This window comes from Onychostoma macrolepis, chromosome 02 (genome assembly GCF_012432095.1).
Source record: "Onychostoma macrolepis isolate SWU-2019 chromosome 02, ASM1243209v1, whole genome shotgun sequence".
Classification (NCBI taxonomy): domain Eukaryota; kingdom Metazoa; phylum Chordata; class Actinopteri; order Cypriniformes; family Cyprinidae; genus Onychostoma; species Onychostoma macrolepis.
The window spans coordinates 25,369,603-25,387,816 of record NC_081156.1 but is presented as its reverse complement, the minus strand read 5'-3'; the positions used below and the strand labels follow the sequence as shown (position 1 = coordinate 25,387,816).

Here is an 18,214-nt window from a genome sequence, read left to right as displayed (position 1 = left end):
ATCAGCCATTTTATTAGGTTGTTCCGAAAGTCTGATAACACACAATGGAATCACATTGACATATCCGAGCCATGTAATCACATTTATTGTATATAACTCACATCAGTATGATTTGTTGCCGTATGTGGCTTGTAGGCAGTGCTTTAATGTGATTGAGTAGCGACGGGGAGCAGCCTGAGGATAACAGCGAGTGACAGGTCACCGTGTGTTGTGTGTTGTGTATTTCACTGACGTGATTACAATCTTCAGACTAACCTTGAGCTCGCTGGCTTTTGCATGTTCATTCGTGGGCTGGAAATGAAAAATTATTCCGTTTTACTGCAGTAGAGCACTATGTCCGTGCTTTGATCCATCTGTCACTTCTGACCCTGACTGTCAGTCACCTCTCTCTCTCTCTCTCTCACTCTCTCTCGCTCTCTCTCTCTCATCCCTGTCCTGCACCCGCCCACTGGGTACAGCTGGATCCCATTTACACTTACCATCTGCCTCTTTATGAGATGTGCCGGACTTACTGGTGATGTGACTCTTATTAAATATATTTAGAAGGATGTGGGTGTTTTACTGCTATCAGAAAGTAATATTTTCAGTCTGCTTTGATTTAATTAGATCATTACATCATTATTGTGGTGGCAACACTGTTGAAAGATGTATATTTTTAGTGCTGTCAAATCAATTAATCATGATTAATCGTATCCGAAATAAAGCTTTGTGTTTACATAATATGTGTTTGAACTGTGTATATATATATATGTATAAATACACACACATTGTATTTATATATGCATATATATATATATATATATATATATATATATATATATATATATAGCTATATATGCACAGTACACACATATATATTATGTAAAGCACAGTTTTATTTAAAAGATGCCATTAATCACAAATAATTGATTTGACAGCAGTAATATATATTCTACCACTCTCTCAAATACTTGATTTTGATTTTGGCCAGACACATGAAATATTTGTGTATAATAACACACAATTGTATTTTTTTTTTAAAATTTTTTTTTATATAAAATAATTATATTATAGCAATAATTATAATATTATTAAAAATAATAATAATTATTATTATTATTACAGTTTATCAGACATTATACAACAACATAAATTACACATAATTTTTATTATAAAATATAAATTAAATTAAAACATTCAATAATTTTGTAACACTAAAAGTGATTGCAGGCCTTAGAAAATATTTTGGTATAATGATGTTTAATAATATATAATATAGAAAAGTGAATTAAGCATTTATTTGGAGATTTACTAAAGATGTAACAGTGCTGTATTTAAATATTAACTTTAAGTAAGTATTAGATGTTGGCAGTATTTATGGGGATTTTTGTGGGAAAGCTGAAAACATTTTTGCAATTCTGTTTGGTGATGCCGGAGGCACAGAAATGTGCATTAAAAGTATTCACGCTCACTGAGTGCAACACAGAATTTTGATTTGACACAACAACTTAAGCTTGAAAAACCATTGTTTTGTGCCATTAAATCATTTCACTCTGTGTGAAGGGCTCCATAGGGATCCATTGTTTCCTTTTAACTTTTTGTTGTGGTGAAAATTTGAATTATGTGAGGGCATTACAATGCTTATACCTTCAGTTCAGCTGCCAGGATGGAGGAAGACATAACTCACGACATGTTCTGTGTGGGACTCCATCACAGCTATAAATATTCAATGTGGGTGCTTGCATTGTGCCAGTGCAGCTGTATAACTATTCCTCTTTTGACTGTTAGCCACACATACACTTACTACTAACCATTAGCCTGTCACAATCTTTTACTCTGATTGGCCAGCGGGAGGGAACGGCTCTGACTCTTGCAGCCATCCTTGTGATCTGATTAGTCATATCAGCCTAGGTTCTGATAAAGACCTGATGGTCAACAGAGGAGATGTGGCATCTTGTCCAGATGGAGCCATGGCTGTTTTTGTGTTTGTCGGTATGAAATCTTGGCTGGAGCAGCGGCTGACTCAAAGCAGATGGGCGGCGGCAGACTCCTCTGTGAGGCAGCGACTCTGTTGATGGATACCAAGCTCCAGTGGCAAGATCCATCCATTATTGAACTGCTGTGTCAGCTTATTTAGAGGAGCAAGATGCCCAAACACACACACACACACACACACACACTGAGTCACAAGGAGGATCACACACTGGGGCTTTTAAAGGAACAGCCTACCGTAAAATGAAAATCCAGTCACCATTTACTCACCTTCATGCTGTTCCAAACCTGTATGACTGTCATTTTTATGTGAAACAAAAAAGAAGTAATTTTAAAGAATTGCACTGATAATTTTTTTTTCTGTTTACAAAGGCACTTAAACTTTCAAAACGGATACAAAATTAATATAAACATAACATAAAAGTAGTCCATATGACTATAACTGTTCTGAAAGCACACAGTACCATGTGAGACATTCTACATTTAGTTGTTATTTGTATGGGAAAATGTATATTTGGTATGGGAAAAATAAGGGAGTTCAATTTGTGAATCATTCATTTGAGTCAGATCTGGTCAATGAATCAGTCGATTTGGTTCACTGAATCCATCTCAATGATTTGTTCATGAGTTGGTCCAGTTTGTTAACAAATTATTTTGAGTCAAATCTGTTCAATGAATCAGTTGATCTGGTTCATGGAATTGATCTAAATGTTTTGTTCATGAATTTGTCCAATCTTTTTTCAGTAAATCAATCAATTTGGTTCACAGAATTGGTCTGAATCATTTGCTCATGAATTGGTCCAATTTGTAAACAAATATTTTTGAGTCGGTTTTTTTTTTTTTTTTAGTTTATGGTGATTTCACATCCTTTTTGAAGGAATCTTTTCAATTTATCTTTTCAATGAATCAACTGATCTAGTTCACAGAATTGATTTGAATAATTTGTTTGTGAATTTGGTCCAGTTTGTGAAGGGAAAAAAAAAATTCCATGAACCAGATCAACTGATTCATTGAAAATAATCAATTTAAAAGAATGGTTCGTTCATGATATATGCATATACATAAGCTATTTTTTCTTTCTTTTCTTTCTTTTTTTTTTTTGGAGATCTTGTGAAATGAATCAACTGAGCTGGTTCAAGGAATCAGTCTAAATGATTTGTTCATGAATTGCACTTATTTGCTTCTCAAATTTAACTCATTGACCCAAAGCGGTTCTTGCATTAACATCGCACACAATTTGTATTGTATTGACTTGTGTGGACACTTTTATGCTACTTTTATGGTTACTTAGCGGCATTTTTGAAGCTTGGAACAAAATGAGGGGGATTAATAATGACAGAATTTTCATCTTTTGAATGAACTATCACTTAAAAGACTTTCACTTCAACTTTGTTTTGGTCTCAACAGACGATTATGTTGCCTTCAATCTGTGTGCATTAGAATTTTCCCTTTTTGAATCCAGTTCTAACAGATGCTTTTGTTTGCCTCTCTCCAGCGGAGCCTCTCCCTCTGATGGACCTGTGTCGACGTGCAGCGCGGCTGGCTCTGGGACGAGAACGTCTACAGGAGATCGAGACATTGCCTTTGCCCCAGTCTCTGAAGAATTACCTCCAGTACCAGTGAGAGCGCGGGCCCTCACGTAGAGACGCACACACGGACACAGAGAGGAAGCCTGAGGCGCTACTATAGCGCCACCATCAGGCCGCAGAGGGAAAATGTTTACATTGTGGCTCACTGGTGGAATCTTAAGTTAGTTTTTTTTTTTTGTTTGTTTGTTTTTCCGTTTTTATTTCCCTCTTTATGAGTTGTTTAAATTATTGATGGCTATGGAAGAAGCTCGAGGGACAGTGTGACGCAGGGCTAGAGCGGCGGCAGCTCGACAGACCTGCAGAGCCTCCAGGTGTACGCCTCGCCCTGGAGAATACGGCAGAAAGCACATTAACCTTGGGATGCCTTTGAAAGCCCACAGTAATAATCGTTCCTATTTCCCTGGGTGTAAAGCCTGCAGAGCACAGTCATCGGACACAGGAGACCGAGGCGGCCACAGGTCGGGCTCAGCCGCCTCCCGAGTCAAAATCCGTCACACAGGAGCCTCAGCGGAAGAAACAACCCTGGAAGGTATCTTCGCATAGGACCACCAGGGGACGGTTACATGACTGACAGCAACCATTCTCCCTTTTTTGTCTGGGATGGATGTGTATACCCGAGGACACTCATGCGCATACTCACGGAAACAATCAACAATCATATACGCTTCAAAAAGATTTCACTTCTTTTTGTTCTCTGTGGGCTTGAGTCACTTTTCTATCTGATTTTATTGTCAGTGTGAGATTTCAGTTGCTGATAATGATTTTATCAAGATGTTTGGTTATCTTTTAATTTTATTTATCAGGTTCTAGTTCCTTTTTAATGAACTGAGTATGTGCGAGCGAGCACATAGATATCAAACACTATCATACACTCATCAAATATGGCTTTCTATTTTAAACTGGGATGCTGCTTTTATTATTATTAATATTATTATTATTCTGTCTGAATGCTCAGATAGAAGTCTGGTTTTTCCGAGGCACACAGTGGAATGTAAAGATCTTGCTAGCGTTAGCATATTTGAAATGTGAATAAAAGCCAAGTGAATGAGAAGGATGTTGTTGACAGTTTTTTTCTGAGACAGAATATGCCCGGATATGTTTTAGCGTTCTCATTGAATAAAAATATGTGCATTCTTGAGTACAGAAGGGCCTATTTACATAACACCACTTCTTTTCCTCGGCTAGCGTTCCACTGAGAGTTCCCTCATTTCCCACTTTTCTCTCTCGCTCTCCTGTCTGACTCCCACTCTATCACAGTCTGAGGCTGAAAAGTATTATCTAACCTAAATCTGTGAAGAATTGGATCACTCTTCTCACGCTCTGCTCAGGTTCGTGGGAGGTTTTTAAACAGTCACTAACCGCAGGTGCTTTCAGTAATCCAGACCTCCCTTCTGTTCTTAATCACTCAGTCATTCGCCTAAAATACCCTTAACATTTTCAATTGAATACAACTACATGATATGCTGATTAATCACATTCGTCACAATTATAGCATATATACATTTTTGCAAAAGGCCCTCGAATGAAGATGATTCAAAGATGCGGTAGGAAAAGTAAATGATTAAATAGACAAAACGTGACCATAAAAGATCAGTATTCAAATTTAGTCTAATGCAAAATATTAAGAATATTTAAAACTACACCGTAGTTTGAGGTCAGAATTTATTTATTTATTTTATAAATCTAATGCTTATATTCAGCAAAGATGTATTAAATTGATCAAAAATGACTAAAGATATAATATTGCAAAATATTTCTATTTTATATAAATGTTGTACTTTTGAAGACAAAAAAAAAAAAGAACCTATCAACATTTCCACAAAAATATCAAGCAACTGTTTTCGACATTGATAAAAATAAGAAATGTTTCTTGAGCACCAAATCAACATATTAGAATGATTTCTGAAGGATCATGTGACACTGAATGCTGGAGTAACGGCCGCTGAAAATTCTGTATTTTACTGTTTATGATTACTGTATTTTAGCATTTCACAATATTACTGTTTTACTTTATTTCTGTCTTACCGTTTCAAATACACTTAAACAGCAGAGTTTTTAATGGTAGTTTTATTTTCTATAATTGCATTATTTTACACTAAATATATAGTGCATAAGTGGGAATTAAATGTTAGATGGGGATTATACATATATGGGTTATCTTTAGTTGAATGCATTTACACTATGACTTTCCCTCAGACACAATCAACTCTGTTTGTAAAGGTGTGAATCAATTGGCTCATACAGCCAGATGGCCCATATGGCCAAATGTCCCATAGAATTATAATATCTAATGAGTTTATCACAGAATCCCCAGTGGGAGGTCCTGACAGTATAACATCTATATTTACAGCAGGTATAAACTTCTGTCCCACCGACAGAACTTTGAGTAAAGATTATTTGAAGACTAACACATCACACTACTACCTTCAAGAAATTATTCTCCCCACAAGAATCTTGGTGAAGCTTACTTGTTTTATGTATTAGCGTAATCTAATACATTGGCGAGCCACCCGAACGACTACTCGGCCAAATACAGCAAAATCTAACACCCTACAAAATACCTTAGTAATCCAACTCAGATCTAATCTTAAGTGCGTACAAATGTTGGAGAGAAACTCCATACTGCCTTTTCACTCCTTCCATTAAGGTCAACAATCTTTAAGTGTTTTCTTTTTTTTTTAGATAATGGAGAATGCATAAACTGATCTTTTGCTTGAAATAGGGTGATTTGGACTAATCTTGCCCCGTTTTAGTGTATCTAGACATGTTAGGACTGTCTTATTGGAAATCAATGTTAGACGGCAAGGCACTGTCCTTCCGCGCCAGCATAAAAATTGACTTTTTTTTTCTTGGCTTCTCTCTTTCACGTTTGGAATGAGCTCAAATGTAATTGAATAACACAGATCTGAGAGCACAGGTACAGAGATAGCACCCCATTCAAAGCATCGGAAAGGCGAACGAGGGGCTGTGGTTCAAGCCAGGACATTGATCCTCCCTATTCTCAGTTTCCCCCCAATCTGGTCTTAAATCACTAACAAACATGTTTAACCAAAATGGAACAGACTGTTCCGTGTGTTCCAGCCTTCAGAGAATGGCCCGAAGTGTCTGCGTTTGTGTACAAATGCTTATGAAACGGCTTGGGAATCACTGGTTGTTTATGTCTTATGTCCTTCATCATTAGCAGGCGATTGTTGGAATACTTGGAAATGGGTATTGTACTGACTTCCTCCCAGTGTGATTCTCAATATGCTATGTAGACATGGGCCAGTGGCTATTTCCTTAACTTACCGGGGTGTAAATAGGCGGGCGAGAGCTCATCCACCACTGAGAGGCCTTGGGAGACGGGTGTAAAAAAAAAAAAAAAAAAACAAACCGAGACTTCCTTGATGTGCTTCCTTCCCTGTGGGTGTGCGACTGTTATGTGTGTGAGATAGAATGAGGGTATAAATAGGGAGCCGATGGCAGTGATGGTCTGGGGAAAAGATCTTCGCGTCCTAAACGACCTCAGCTTCCACACGCAGGTGCATCCTGGCCTGTGCTGGTCACAACATCACTGAGGGTACAAGAAAACAGTGCAGGAAAATGTGTTCTGCTGAGAAAACACTGGAGACGGCATCTTTTGTTCTGGTGTTCTCGCTGTACGTTTCCCGTTCATGTGCCATAACTCAGATTTTTGTTAAAGGAGGAAGACTAGGAGAACAGATTATTTCTTTGAGAGACAGCCTGGGTGAAAAATGAATATGTAAAACCTTCAGTGTATTAATTAATGTACAATCAATAAAATAATGTTTTAGGCCGAGTAAGCATGTTGAGATGATGCTCATGGGCTCAGCTTAACAAAAAAAAAAAAACAACTTAGAGTAGACAAATCCTTCATAAAACAGTTTTGGAAGTTGTGAGTTGTGATAATTACATGATCTAGGACCATACATTGTAAAGACTGTTTGTCAGCCGCATCCGTGTTAAATTCAATATGGTGTCTAAACTGATAAAAGACTGATTAGGCTTTATTCCAAAAAGTGAATATTTTCATAAGAGCATGGAAAGTAAAGACCAAATGATCAACATGATTCATATTCAAAAAGGTAAGCAAACACTATTTTGTTAACAGTTTGTATATGCAGAACTTAAAGTAAGTGCTAGTTAGCCATTGGCTGCAGTCTTTGCAGTGTGTTCAAGTACCACCTTTAGCCCAAACACAGTTGGCTTTCATCGAGTTCTTTGTTGTCAGTTTGGTGTCACAGCCTTTAGGCTGATGAGACACGGGGCAACTTTTTGAGCAGTGTTACCAGTCAACTTTGGTTAATGTTGCCATAAACAGGCAACCGGGGGCCTGTTTCATAAAACAAGTTTACAAAATAAGCCAGGCTTATTTCAGTTAGTCTGGTTTATTTTGAACCAAATCAACTGATAATACGTCAGACTAACTGAAATAAACCTGGCTTATTTGGTAAACTTGTTTTATGAAATAGGCCCAGGGTGAGACACAGGGCCTACGACTGATCCAGATAGAAATTTGTTAACCATTTGTTAACCATTCTCAGTGGGAAAGTGCCCAAAAAAAGTTGCCTCGTGTATCATCAGCCTTAGGTTAACTCACTATTTTAGGAAAACATGCTTCATGGGGTAAGGCTAACATAAATGTCTTCTTTAGTTGTGATTGTGAAAGCAAAGCACTAACTAAACAGTAACATCTGAAATTTCTCATACTAAACATTCACATAAATTATTTAGAAAATTCAGCACAGAATGAATTAAATGTTTGCTTTTTTCTGGAAAATGCTGCCATTTGCTTCATTTTGTATATGGCCATTTAAAACAAAAGATAGCACACTTTGCCCCACTGTCTCCTACTTGAAGATACTTTCCTATTTTGTACTGCAACATAAATTACACATAGTCATAGCTCAGACACGTGCTGTTTGTTCATGTTACATTCTACTGTACACTAGGCCTACTTTTCAAAAGTCTACTTTTCAGTCATTTTTATCTCTTATGCTTACCTTTATAATACAGTATGCTGAATTCCTATTATCAATGTTGAAAACAGTTGCTTCATCTTTTTGTGGAAACCATGACACATTTTTTATGATTCATCTTTGATGAATAGAAAATTCAAAAGAACAGCATTTATTTGACATTTTTCAGCAATTTTTGAATTTTTCAGTGACTCCAAACTTTTGAATGGTATTTCATGTAAACTCACATCTTTGTGGTACAGTAGTCGTAAGTGAGAGAGTGTCTTAACGATAGACTTATTTCACTTATAAATCCAAAACCATTGCTCTAAAAACCCATTAGCCTACCCAGGCTGGCCTACAAACTAACATCATGACTAAACAGCTCTGTACTGTTATGCTAACACTGCAAAATCTGTTGGTCAGGGTAGTTACAGCGCCAGCTTCCTATTGGCTGAGGAGATATTGGGGATTTGGATTCAGCATGGCCCAATATTGAACAGGTGATTGTAAGGATTTGATCTTCAGATTGAAAATGAGTCTGTGTGATTTTCTCTTCAGCTTATGAGAAAAACACACAGGGAGTGTACAGAGAGATGAAACAGATTAGCGCGAGTCAACATGTTCTCTTCCTCCTTCACTCCCCTTCATTTTCTCTCCTCTCACGCTCGGTTTTCGGAGCCAGCCTGTATAAATAGCAAGTGATCCATCTATTATGTCTGTGCTTCTTCACTCTCCCCGGATCCTGTTTAGCTTCTCAGCTCTACTTGAGAGCCCTGTTGCAAAAGCAGCATTAAAGAGTTTTCTGGAAGCGCCTATGTTCTAGTCTGAGTTCATTTAGTGCTTCCAGACTTGGTCCAAGCCTAAAAATCATCACTCATCAGGTCAAAGTGAGCCATGTAGGACTATTGTTTAGGGCCATGATATAGCAAGGACTGGAAATATTTTAATTGTGCTTTGTTAAACCTTATTATTATTATTATTACTATTACTTTACAATGACAATTACAATTATTTTAATAATAATAATAGAGGTTTTTTGTTTTGTTTTGTTTTTTTGTTTACTTTTTTATGGTATTGATTTAAAAGTGCACTTTTATAATAGTGGACAATTTTAAAGATATATTATTAATAACTAGGGATGCACCGATAGGATTTTTTTGGGCTGATACCGATACCAGTTTTAACAAACAACTATTGGTCTAACCTACAAGACTTCTTTATGTAATGTATGCGTGCACACTGTGTTTTTTGTTAGATTTTTGCAATATACTCGATTACGTCAAATCGCTCATCGTATTATTATTACTGATATAGCCCATGTGAAGGTTGATGTTACGTATTAATCTGTTAATGAAACAAAATATATTTTGTGTGTAGGCCTATTCCTTTTTTATGTAGCCTGTTTTATTCTGTTTTGTCCGCTCACAGACACATACTAAGCATAATGGTGAATCGCCATTGCGACTTACCTATGAAGAATTTACAGCTGAGCGCGGTCATTTCACATATATTTTTTACAGATTTTATTTTGTTTTGGCAAGTATTTAATTATCCTGCCCAGAGAAAACCCTTGGATTTTTCAACAGACATGCAACTCATTGTCATGCATTTAATTAATAAACCATCGGTATCGGCCCTTTTCATGCTATTTCCGATATGCCGATTGCTCTAAATTAGTAAAAAATCGGCCGATAAATATCGGCGACCGGTACATCGGTGCATCCCTATTAATAACCCTAATGTTTAACTTGCTCATAAAATGTATGGGAATTGTGTTTCGTGATAAAATTAGATAAAATTGTCCATGCTTGCTTGTTAACTATAACAAAGAACAAAATGCTGATTTGTTCTTTAGTGAAGAACCACTAATAAACTTGACAACAAATAAATGAATGAGTAAATACAAATAAAAGAAAAATAAGGGTTGCCATAGAAACAGGGAGGCACAACATAAAAAATAGATTGATGGAGGGTGTCTGGTGGATTTCTGACATCTTCAATATGGCACAGTGGACAACCGGAGAGGGGTGAAGAATCTCCTCCATCTACACCTCCTTTCTCTTTATGAAATCCAATACATTAAAACATTCTAGCCACGATATAAAAATACATCAGGCATAATTTTCCATGTCACCTCACCAAATGATTCCCTAACATAACATAACAGGTTATCGTGGCTTTGCTTTAATGATTTTTGCCATTTGCTAATGAGTGCTAATGTTAAACTAGCCTGTGTGTCACCACTTATTATTCAGCACCAGATTGGACCTCAGAGTTAAAGAATTGAAAAATTATTCATATTAAGCTAGTGTAGCAGATTCAATTTGTCGTGTTCTCCAAGATTCACGTGAATTAGGGATGTGCTTTGATATGACTTGCTCGCTATTCAGTTCCTTTTCCCACAAACCCTTCCCCTAATGACTCCACACAGACACAGAGAAAAGTGAAGCCCTCTTAATTTGAAAAACGCAAAGCAGGCCCTTGGGTTCATCTGTGTCTATGCTGGTGCTGCTCAAATTAGGTTAATTAGCTCTCACAGCCAGGAGAAATTCTTAATGAGGTCTAACCTACCAAACACTCTGGGTGAGCACATATGCGCATGCGTAGAAAAAGCATTCAAAAACATTTTTCTTTGTAAACAGAAAGACAGCATATACCAAAAAGTAGTGATGTGCGCTTCGAATCTTCTGTTTTGAATCCATTGAATTCTGTTTTAACTGGTATTCAATCGGATTCGGAGCGCTCTGGGGTTTGAACGCTTCAGAGTTTGATCGGTTCATTTGATTCAAAGCTTCAGAAAGCCTGGCTTATTTTTTACTTTTAAGTATAAGGTTTCACGGCGTAGGCCTATATCATTAATGATGAGACTTGATGCATACAGCGTGTCAAGCATGAACCCCCGAGACACATGCGCACTGTAAAAGGTGACATATCTCGTTTTTATGATTAAAATTCTGGTGGCCTTGCTTCGTTGTATGAAGAGGTGGACGGTGGTGCTGGAATGGTAATAAAAGTTAATAGTGTAATAAATTGTGAGCTGTAAACGACTGGCAGTACTCTGGAGGCTGAGACAACGTGACAGATTGGACTTTGGTCAGGAGAGTAGCAGGACTGGCATGCTGCAAAAAAACGTGACAACCCTATGGTGGGCTATACCACTCTTTTTCTTCCTCATCATGGATTAAGACCAAGAGCTATGCTTTTACATCACATGCCATCATTAGCATGCATTACACACTGTCATTAGAACAGAGTGCCTTTCTTCCAATATGATGCTGGGATATTATTTCCAGTTGTGACTCATGTAGATTGCTGTGGAACTTGAATGTGCTGAGTTGTCACTCATTTTACTCTCTCAGTATGAATTTATACTGTGCTGTAATGTTATATATATATATTAGTGCTGGGCAACGATTAATCTCATCCAAAATAAAAGTTTTTGTTTATATAATATATGTGTGTGTACTGTGAATATTTATTATGTGTATATAAAGACACACACATACAGTATATATTTTGAAAATATTTACATGTATTTACATGTATATATTTATATTAATATAATTTATATGATATATAAATATATTTAATATATAAACATAACACATTTTTCTTAAATATATACATACATGGGTGTGTATTCATATATACATAATAAATATACACAATACACACACATATATTATGTACACAAAAACTTTTATTTTGGATGAGATTAATCTAGATTAATCGTTGCCCAGCACTAATATATATATATATATATATATATATATAATAATGAATAAATTAAATTAAACAACAGCAAGCCAAATACCAAAGTAGAGCCCTGCATTTCAGCCAGGGCCCAACGGGCCCCGACTTTTTTACGCCCATAGGGCCGGGCTTTGGGCCAATTTTCACGTCGTAGTTCAGACGCGGGCTGGGCCTCCGGCCTGTTTAAGGCTTTTCCTTATTTTATATTTTAAACATCCATCAATTAGAGATGAAAAAAAAATTGCCACGCAGGTGGAAACAACACAAAACCATGCTACCGCGACTGCCAAGAGCGGCTCAGTGGTGTTTAGTGTCCCGCAGCAGCAGCGAGCACGAGTGCCGTCAGCGCAGCTGAAGAGTTCTGCGTTCAAACGCACGCAATAGGTTAAAGCTTACCGCAAAACCCCAGCAAAAGTAATTACCATGAATGTGTCAGGGTGAAATAGTAAGGAGATATTTGAATTATTTACTAATAAACTAGTGTTTTCTGTGTCAGTGTCGCAAAGATGAAGATGAGACCCTGACTCGCCATTTCCTCATTAGATGCGTCTTTAGAGAGAAATGCATCTTTACAGATTTTGATTGTAATGAAAGAGTTTTTGTTTTCTATTTGATTTATTTCGTTAAGTAGTAATTTAAAGCTTTCTATAAATATATTTATAATGTCTGTGAGGCATTCGCTGAGTTTCGGTTCATTTTTGTGAAGCGCTCCTGTTCAAGACGAGATGGCAGAAAGCGCATCATGTTTGTTTTCTTTATTTTATAAAAGCACAATGTTTTGTTGATATTGTGAGTGCACACAAATAAAAGTAGACCCTATAGTTCCGAATGTTGTATTACTCTTACCTTTATGAGCAAAAATTCCGGCGTATTTTAAGTGGTTTCCACTGGGAAAAAAAACAAAATGCAAGTGATTGAGCTGGCGCCTCCATGTCCTGCGCTTTAGCTTCCACTCTCCACACAAACGATTGCAATATATCCAATATATTCATGGATATAGCGCAGCGCACATTTATCTAGGTTTAACGTTTAAACGTTGTTATACGCTTGAACTGTTTTAGTATATCACATTTATTTTAGGCAAGTCGTGGTGATTTGAGAAGGCTAAACTGATCAATCACCCAACATAGGCTATGATCAGCTCACTGTCTGCCGCTGGCCACTTGGTTGTTACTTTAAAAAAGAAAAAAAATTATTTAAACAAAAAATGCTCCAAACGTTTTTCTAAATTAACTTTAGAAATGAAATATAATCACTTTGTCATTACATACAAAACTGAACTATTTTAATTGCTGAAATAGTAGAATAAGCCGTTTTGGGAGAAGAGGGGGGAAAACAAGACGGGATTATTATTCTGATAAGCTGTCGGACATGGGCCGGGCTAGGGCCTGAGCGTCTCGGGCCTAAATTTGAGGCCCGTGCAGGGCTATATACCAAAGCCTTTCTAAAAATCTTTTGGTTGCATCCATCTAGTTTCAATAAATAAATAAATACAATATGAGTCACGTGACGTGCTCATGAACCTAGTTGCACTTGAGTAGAGCTCCGTACATTTGACCCCTTTTTGCTGATTTTTTTTTTCGTTTTATTCATTAATAATACTTTCCCTGATGGCATACAATCGGAAACAGCAGGAGTTGTCACCATCGGCTTCTCCGATTAAGAAGCAATCCAAGCTACCGACCGCGATTGATATGATGGACAAGATGGCGAACACGGTTGCACATTTTGAGGACATTCTAAGAACCAAGTTGACGGCGATGCGGAAAGAGTTAGCTTCTCACATGTCAGTTGTTCAGTCGCTATGCTCTAAATTGGATCTTCTTACAGGGGAGATGAGAGAACAAAAGAAAGTTGTGGCATATCACGATAGGCAAGTAGCCGCGCTTGAGCAACATGTTGTGGACTTACAGGATCGCAATAGGCGCAGCAATCTGCGTCTGGTTGGATTGCCTGAAGGTTCCGACAAGGACGACCCTATGGGCTTTTTGAAAAGATCGTGTGTACACAAGGCTGTCCTCAGATCGCGCTTTTGAAACTGTTGCGGTACACAGACAGGGAGCTCATTTTGCGGGCCGCCAGACTTCATGCCCCGGTGAAAACAGCCGACGGAGTAACACTATCGTTCTTTCCAGATTTTTCTCTGGTCACCGCAAAAAGAAGAAATGCATTTGCGCCAGTTAGGAAGGAAATGAGAGAAGCTGGCATCCAGAATTTTCTTCTTTATCCTGCAACGCTGAAGGTCATTCTCAATCAAAGTGAACCTAAAATGCTATACCAGAGTCCTGCACGGGTCCTGTTTGATAAACCCGCACCCGCAGTAGTTAACCGAATACCCGACCCGTTATCCGACAGCAACACTAATTTAATTCCGAACCCGACCCGACCCGTTTGACATAAAAACCGTGACCCGAACCGCACCCGCATTAAATCTACATAAGGCAGACAAAACACCTTTATTTTATTTTTAATGTAACAAGCAATTAACAAGTCATTCTGAGTTTTAATGCGTTTAAAAATTAATAATAACATTTAACACAGACAGCCCAACAAGTTAACAGAGAGAGAGAAAGCAACATTCAACGTGTAAACAATAGCCTATAAAACTATTGAGTACATGTGAACAATCTATTGTAAACAGGTCTAAAGGTCTTAGATTAATAAGCCAAATATGAGCTTTTCCTTCATAACCTATAAAAACAATTAACTTTATGGGCTGCATAAAAATATGTAGGACTGGCAGCAGTGTCGAGAGAGAGAGAGAGAGAGAGAGAGAGCGCACAACATCCAACGTGTAAAAACAATATAAAACTATTGCGTACATGTGACCAATCTATTTTAAACAGGTCTAAAATGCTTAGAGCACACCTTTTAATATAATCACTAGACCTACAGCTGTCAATCAATGTCAATACAGCTGTCGATTGGCTACAGTGCTCAGTGTTTGCAAATCCCGCTGTAGAAGCCCGGTCTTCAGACTGCTCTAAATGGTTAGGTGACTGTGTTTTTCACTGTTCACTTTAATGTTCACTTCTTAATTCATAGTTTCTAGAAGCTTTCATTATGCATACAGTATCGCTGTCAGGGAGTCTCTGTCACCAGTCACCAGTTCTGGACTCCATGTCCCAGAATCCTCCCCGGCTCACACCTGTTCTCAGTCACGATCACCATCACTTAGAGTTCTGATTCCCTGCACTTGTCATCAGCAATCAAGTCACCATTGATAAGCACGCTACTTCCAATCACTCACTGTCTGGTCTACTGTTCACTACCCAGAACTTTACCAGATTCTCTGTATACTGCTTACCTGGCTTTACTTGCCTCCAGATTCCTGATGATCTTCTTACGTTGCTGTCTTCTGCTCCTGGACCACGAACCCCCCGAACCTGCACAGAAACCAAACCTCAGTATTCAGCTAAGAATAATCGAACTTTACTTCGTGTTGGATTCTCACCTGTCTTGCTCCAAACAATCACCCCTTGCTCCTCATGTTAATAAACCTGCATGTCTTTCACTTACCCGTTGTCTCCAGCTTGATTTGTGACCATCGCTTACTGATTATTGTGTGTGTGTGTGTGTGTGTGTGTGGGTGAGGGTGAGGGGTGGTTTAATGGTAGACTCAACTGGTTTTATTTTCAAGCTTGTATTTGGTCTTCTGCAGTAATTCTGTTCACCTATGACTGCCCTTAATATTCAGAGTTGTAATATAAATGGCCCTCACAAACGTACAAGTGTTCTGGATTTTTTGCAAAGACGAAAGATTGATATAGTGTTAGTTCAAGAATCCCATTTGAAAGAGGAGGGATATACGCAGGTTTAATAAGTTTTATGAAGTGGTATCACTCCTCTTTGGATCCTAAAACCAAGGGTGTCCTAATATTGGTGCGGAAGATGATAAATATTACTATTTTAGATCACGGTTGTGATAGACCGTAGAATAACACATAAAAACAAGAGTGGAGAATAGGAATATTGTATTTCTTTCAGTTTATGCCCCTTGTACTCCTGACCCTACTTTTTCTCTCTTGTCAACCTATCTCTTGAACTTTTTGGATTTTGAAATTGTATTGGGTGCAGATACGAATTCTGTAATGTCCCATATCCTAGACAGATCTGGACCAAAGGAGTCACACGCTCAAGCTTTGTTTTTTTGTGAATATGAATCCGTCATCTTCTAGGTGTGGTCTCTGTTCGCAGGGATCTTTGGGCATGTTTTCACATTGTTTTTTTGGGAGTGCACCTCTCTCTCACCTTTTTGGTCTCTGCTCTCATGGGACCTGTTCTGTTTGTTGGGTGCTGAGATGTTTGACTCTGCGCCATTTTCATGAATGACTTTTGGGACTTTGCCTTGTCCGTCCAGTGGGGGTGTTTGCTGTTGGCTGCTATCACAGCAGCAGGAGGGGTTGTTGGTCGGCCGTTGGGGTTCTCCTCGGGCAGTGGACAGACGAGCCTGGACAGTCTGTTTGTTGCACATTGTCCCGATGGAGCTCTCAACTTCTTGTGTACATGGATCTAGTGTGGAAGCTGTAGGTTTATGGCAGTCAGATTTTGATGTCATCTTTTCTGGGATCCTTGTAAAAATTATTTTGTTGTGGGTGGGGGTGGGTTCTGGAGCTTGTTTTTTACTACTGTTCCCAGAAGAAATTAATAAAGTTGTGTAACACTTTATGTTGATGGTCCCTTTTGAACATTCTTTTGGCACCAAGTAATGTTGCAACTACATGTCAACAAACTCTCATAAGATTATTAGTAGACTGTCTGCTTCATATCTACTAACTCCTTATTGTGTTGATCTCCCAACAGATATTCTACTGACTAGACGTAACTTTGCAAGAACGTGTCAACTTAATCTAACCCTAACCCTACCAGTCAACTAATACACTACTAACACTCTGAGTCAGTAGAAATGTAGGTGCAACATTATTTATAGTCAATAGAATGTGTTAAAGGGACCATCAAAATAAAGTGAAACAAAAAGTTAACAAAAAAATAAATACAAATTAAAAAAAATAAAGAAAAAAGGAAAATATTTTTTTAAAGCACTTAATTCAATGCAGTGCATTGAATTGAATTAATTAATACACTCTGCAATTTCCAGCCTATACCATGATATATACTGTCACCATGATTTATTTTTTTACTAAGAGATTCTGCTTTGAGCTTTTTATATGTATATATACAGTGCTTTAAGGGTTCTTAATACGTTATTTGGAGACCTCTAGAGGCATTCAAGAGTCAACACACACTCTCTAAAAACCGATTGCCTATATTTACAAGAAAGTTGAAGGCTGCCCTCTCCCAGTTAAAATTGGTCATTACAAGTGCTGCCATATACAATGTCAGTCAAAGGCTTTGGGAAAAGTATAATGGATTAGAAAACCAACATGTGCCATTTTACAATATAATTGTTTTATTTTAATTATTATTAATTTCTCAGAGTTATATTTAGTATAAATAAATTCACTTTTTCACTGAAACAAAAAGAAATGCAATATGTAAGCCATCTAGAGCATTTAGTCCATAACAAAAACTCACAAAAACATTGTTGTTCATAAAAATATAAAACGCAGACAATCATAGAAAGTATGAGCTTTAAATAAATCTTTTTCTTTTTTTAGTTTATTGGGCTGTTGTGACATTTGGTATTCTATTGTTATCTTTTTGGACATAAAAATAGAATATAATATTTTAATAGCATCAAAGTGCAAGCAAATATAGGCTATATATATATATATATATATATATATATATATATATATATACATACATATATATATATATTTTGTTGGTAGATTGATAAGGTCTTACATGTGTGATTGCAAAACCTCTAGTACAGCTGTTCAGGTATAACATGGAAACATTTTCTTGTATAATTATTCAATAATTAAACCAATCCTCTGTCATCATGGCCAGATATTTTTCTTGACCCCGTCTCCTCCT

The 18,214-nt window shown here is 37.4% G+C and overlaps 1 protein-coding gene across 5 annotated transcripts in view; it reads left to right on the top strand.

The window, feature by feature from the left end:
• spsb4a (splA/ryanodine receptor domain and SOCS box containing 4a) overlaps positions 1-4,627 on the top strand; it is a 76,466-nt gene extending 71,839 nt beyond the window's left edge. For all 5 annotated transcript variants that reach the window (XM_058797730.1, XM_058797734.1, XM_058797724.1 and 2 more), the window contains one exon: positions 3,467-4,627. In XM_058797730.1, coding sequence (XP_058653713.1) covers positions 3,467-3,594 — 128 coding nt within the window. In that variant the 3' untranslated portion in view covers positions 3,595-4,627. The remainder of the gene's footprint in view (positions 1-3,466) is intronic.
• Positions 4,628-18,214: the final 13,587 nt, after the last annotated feature.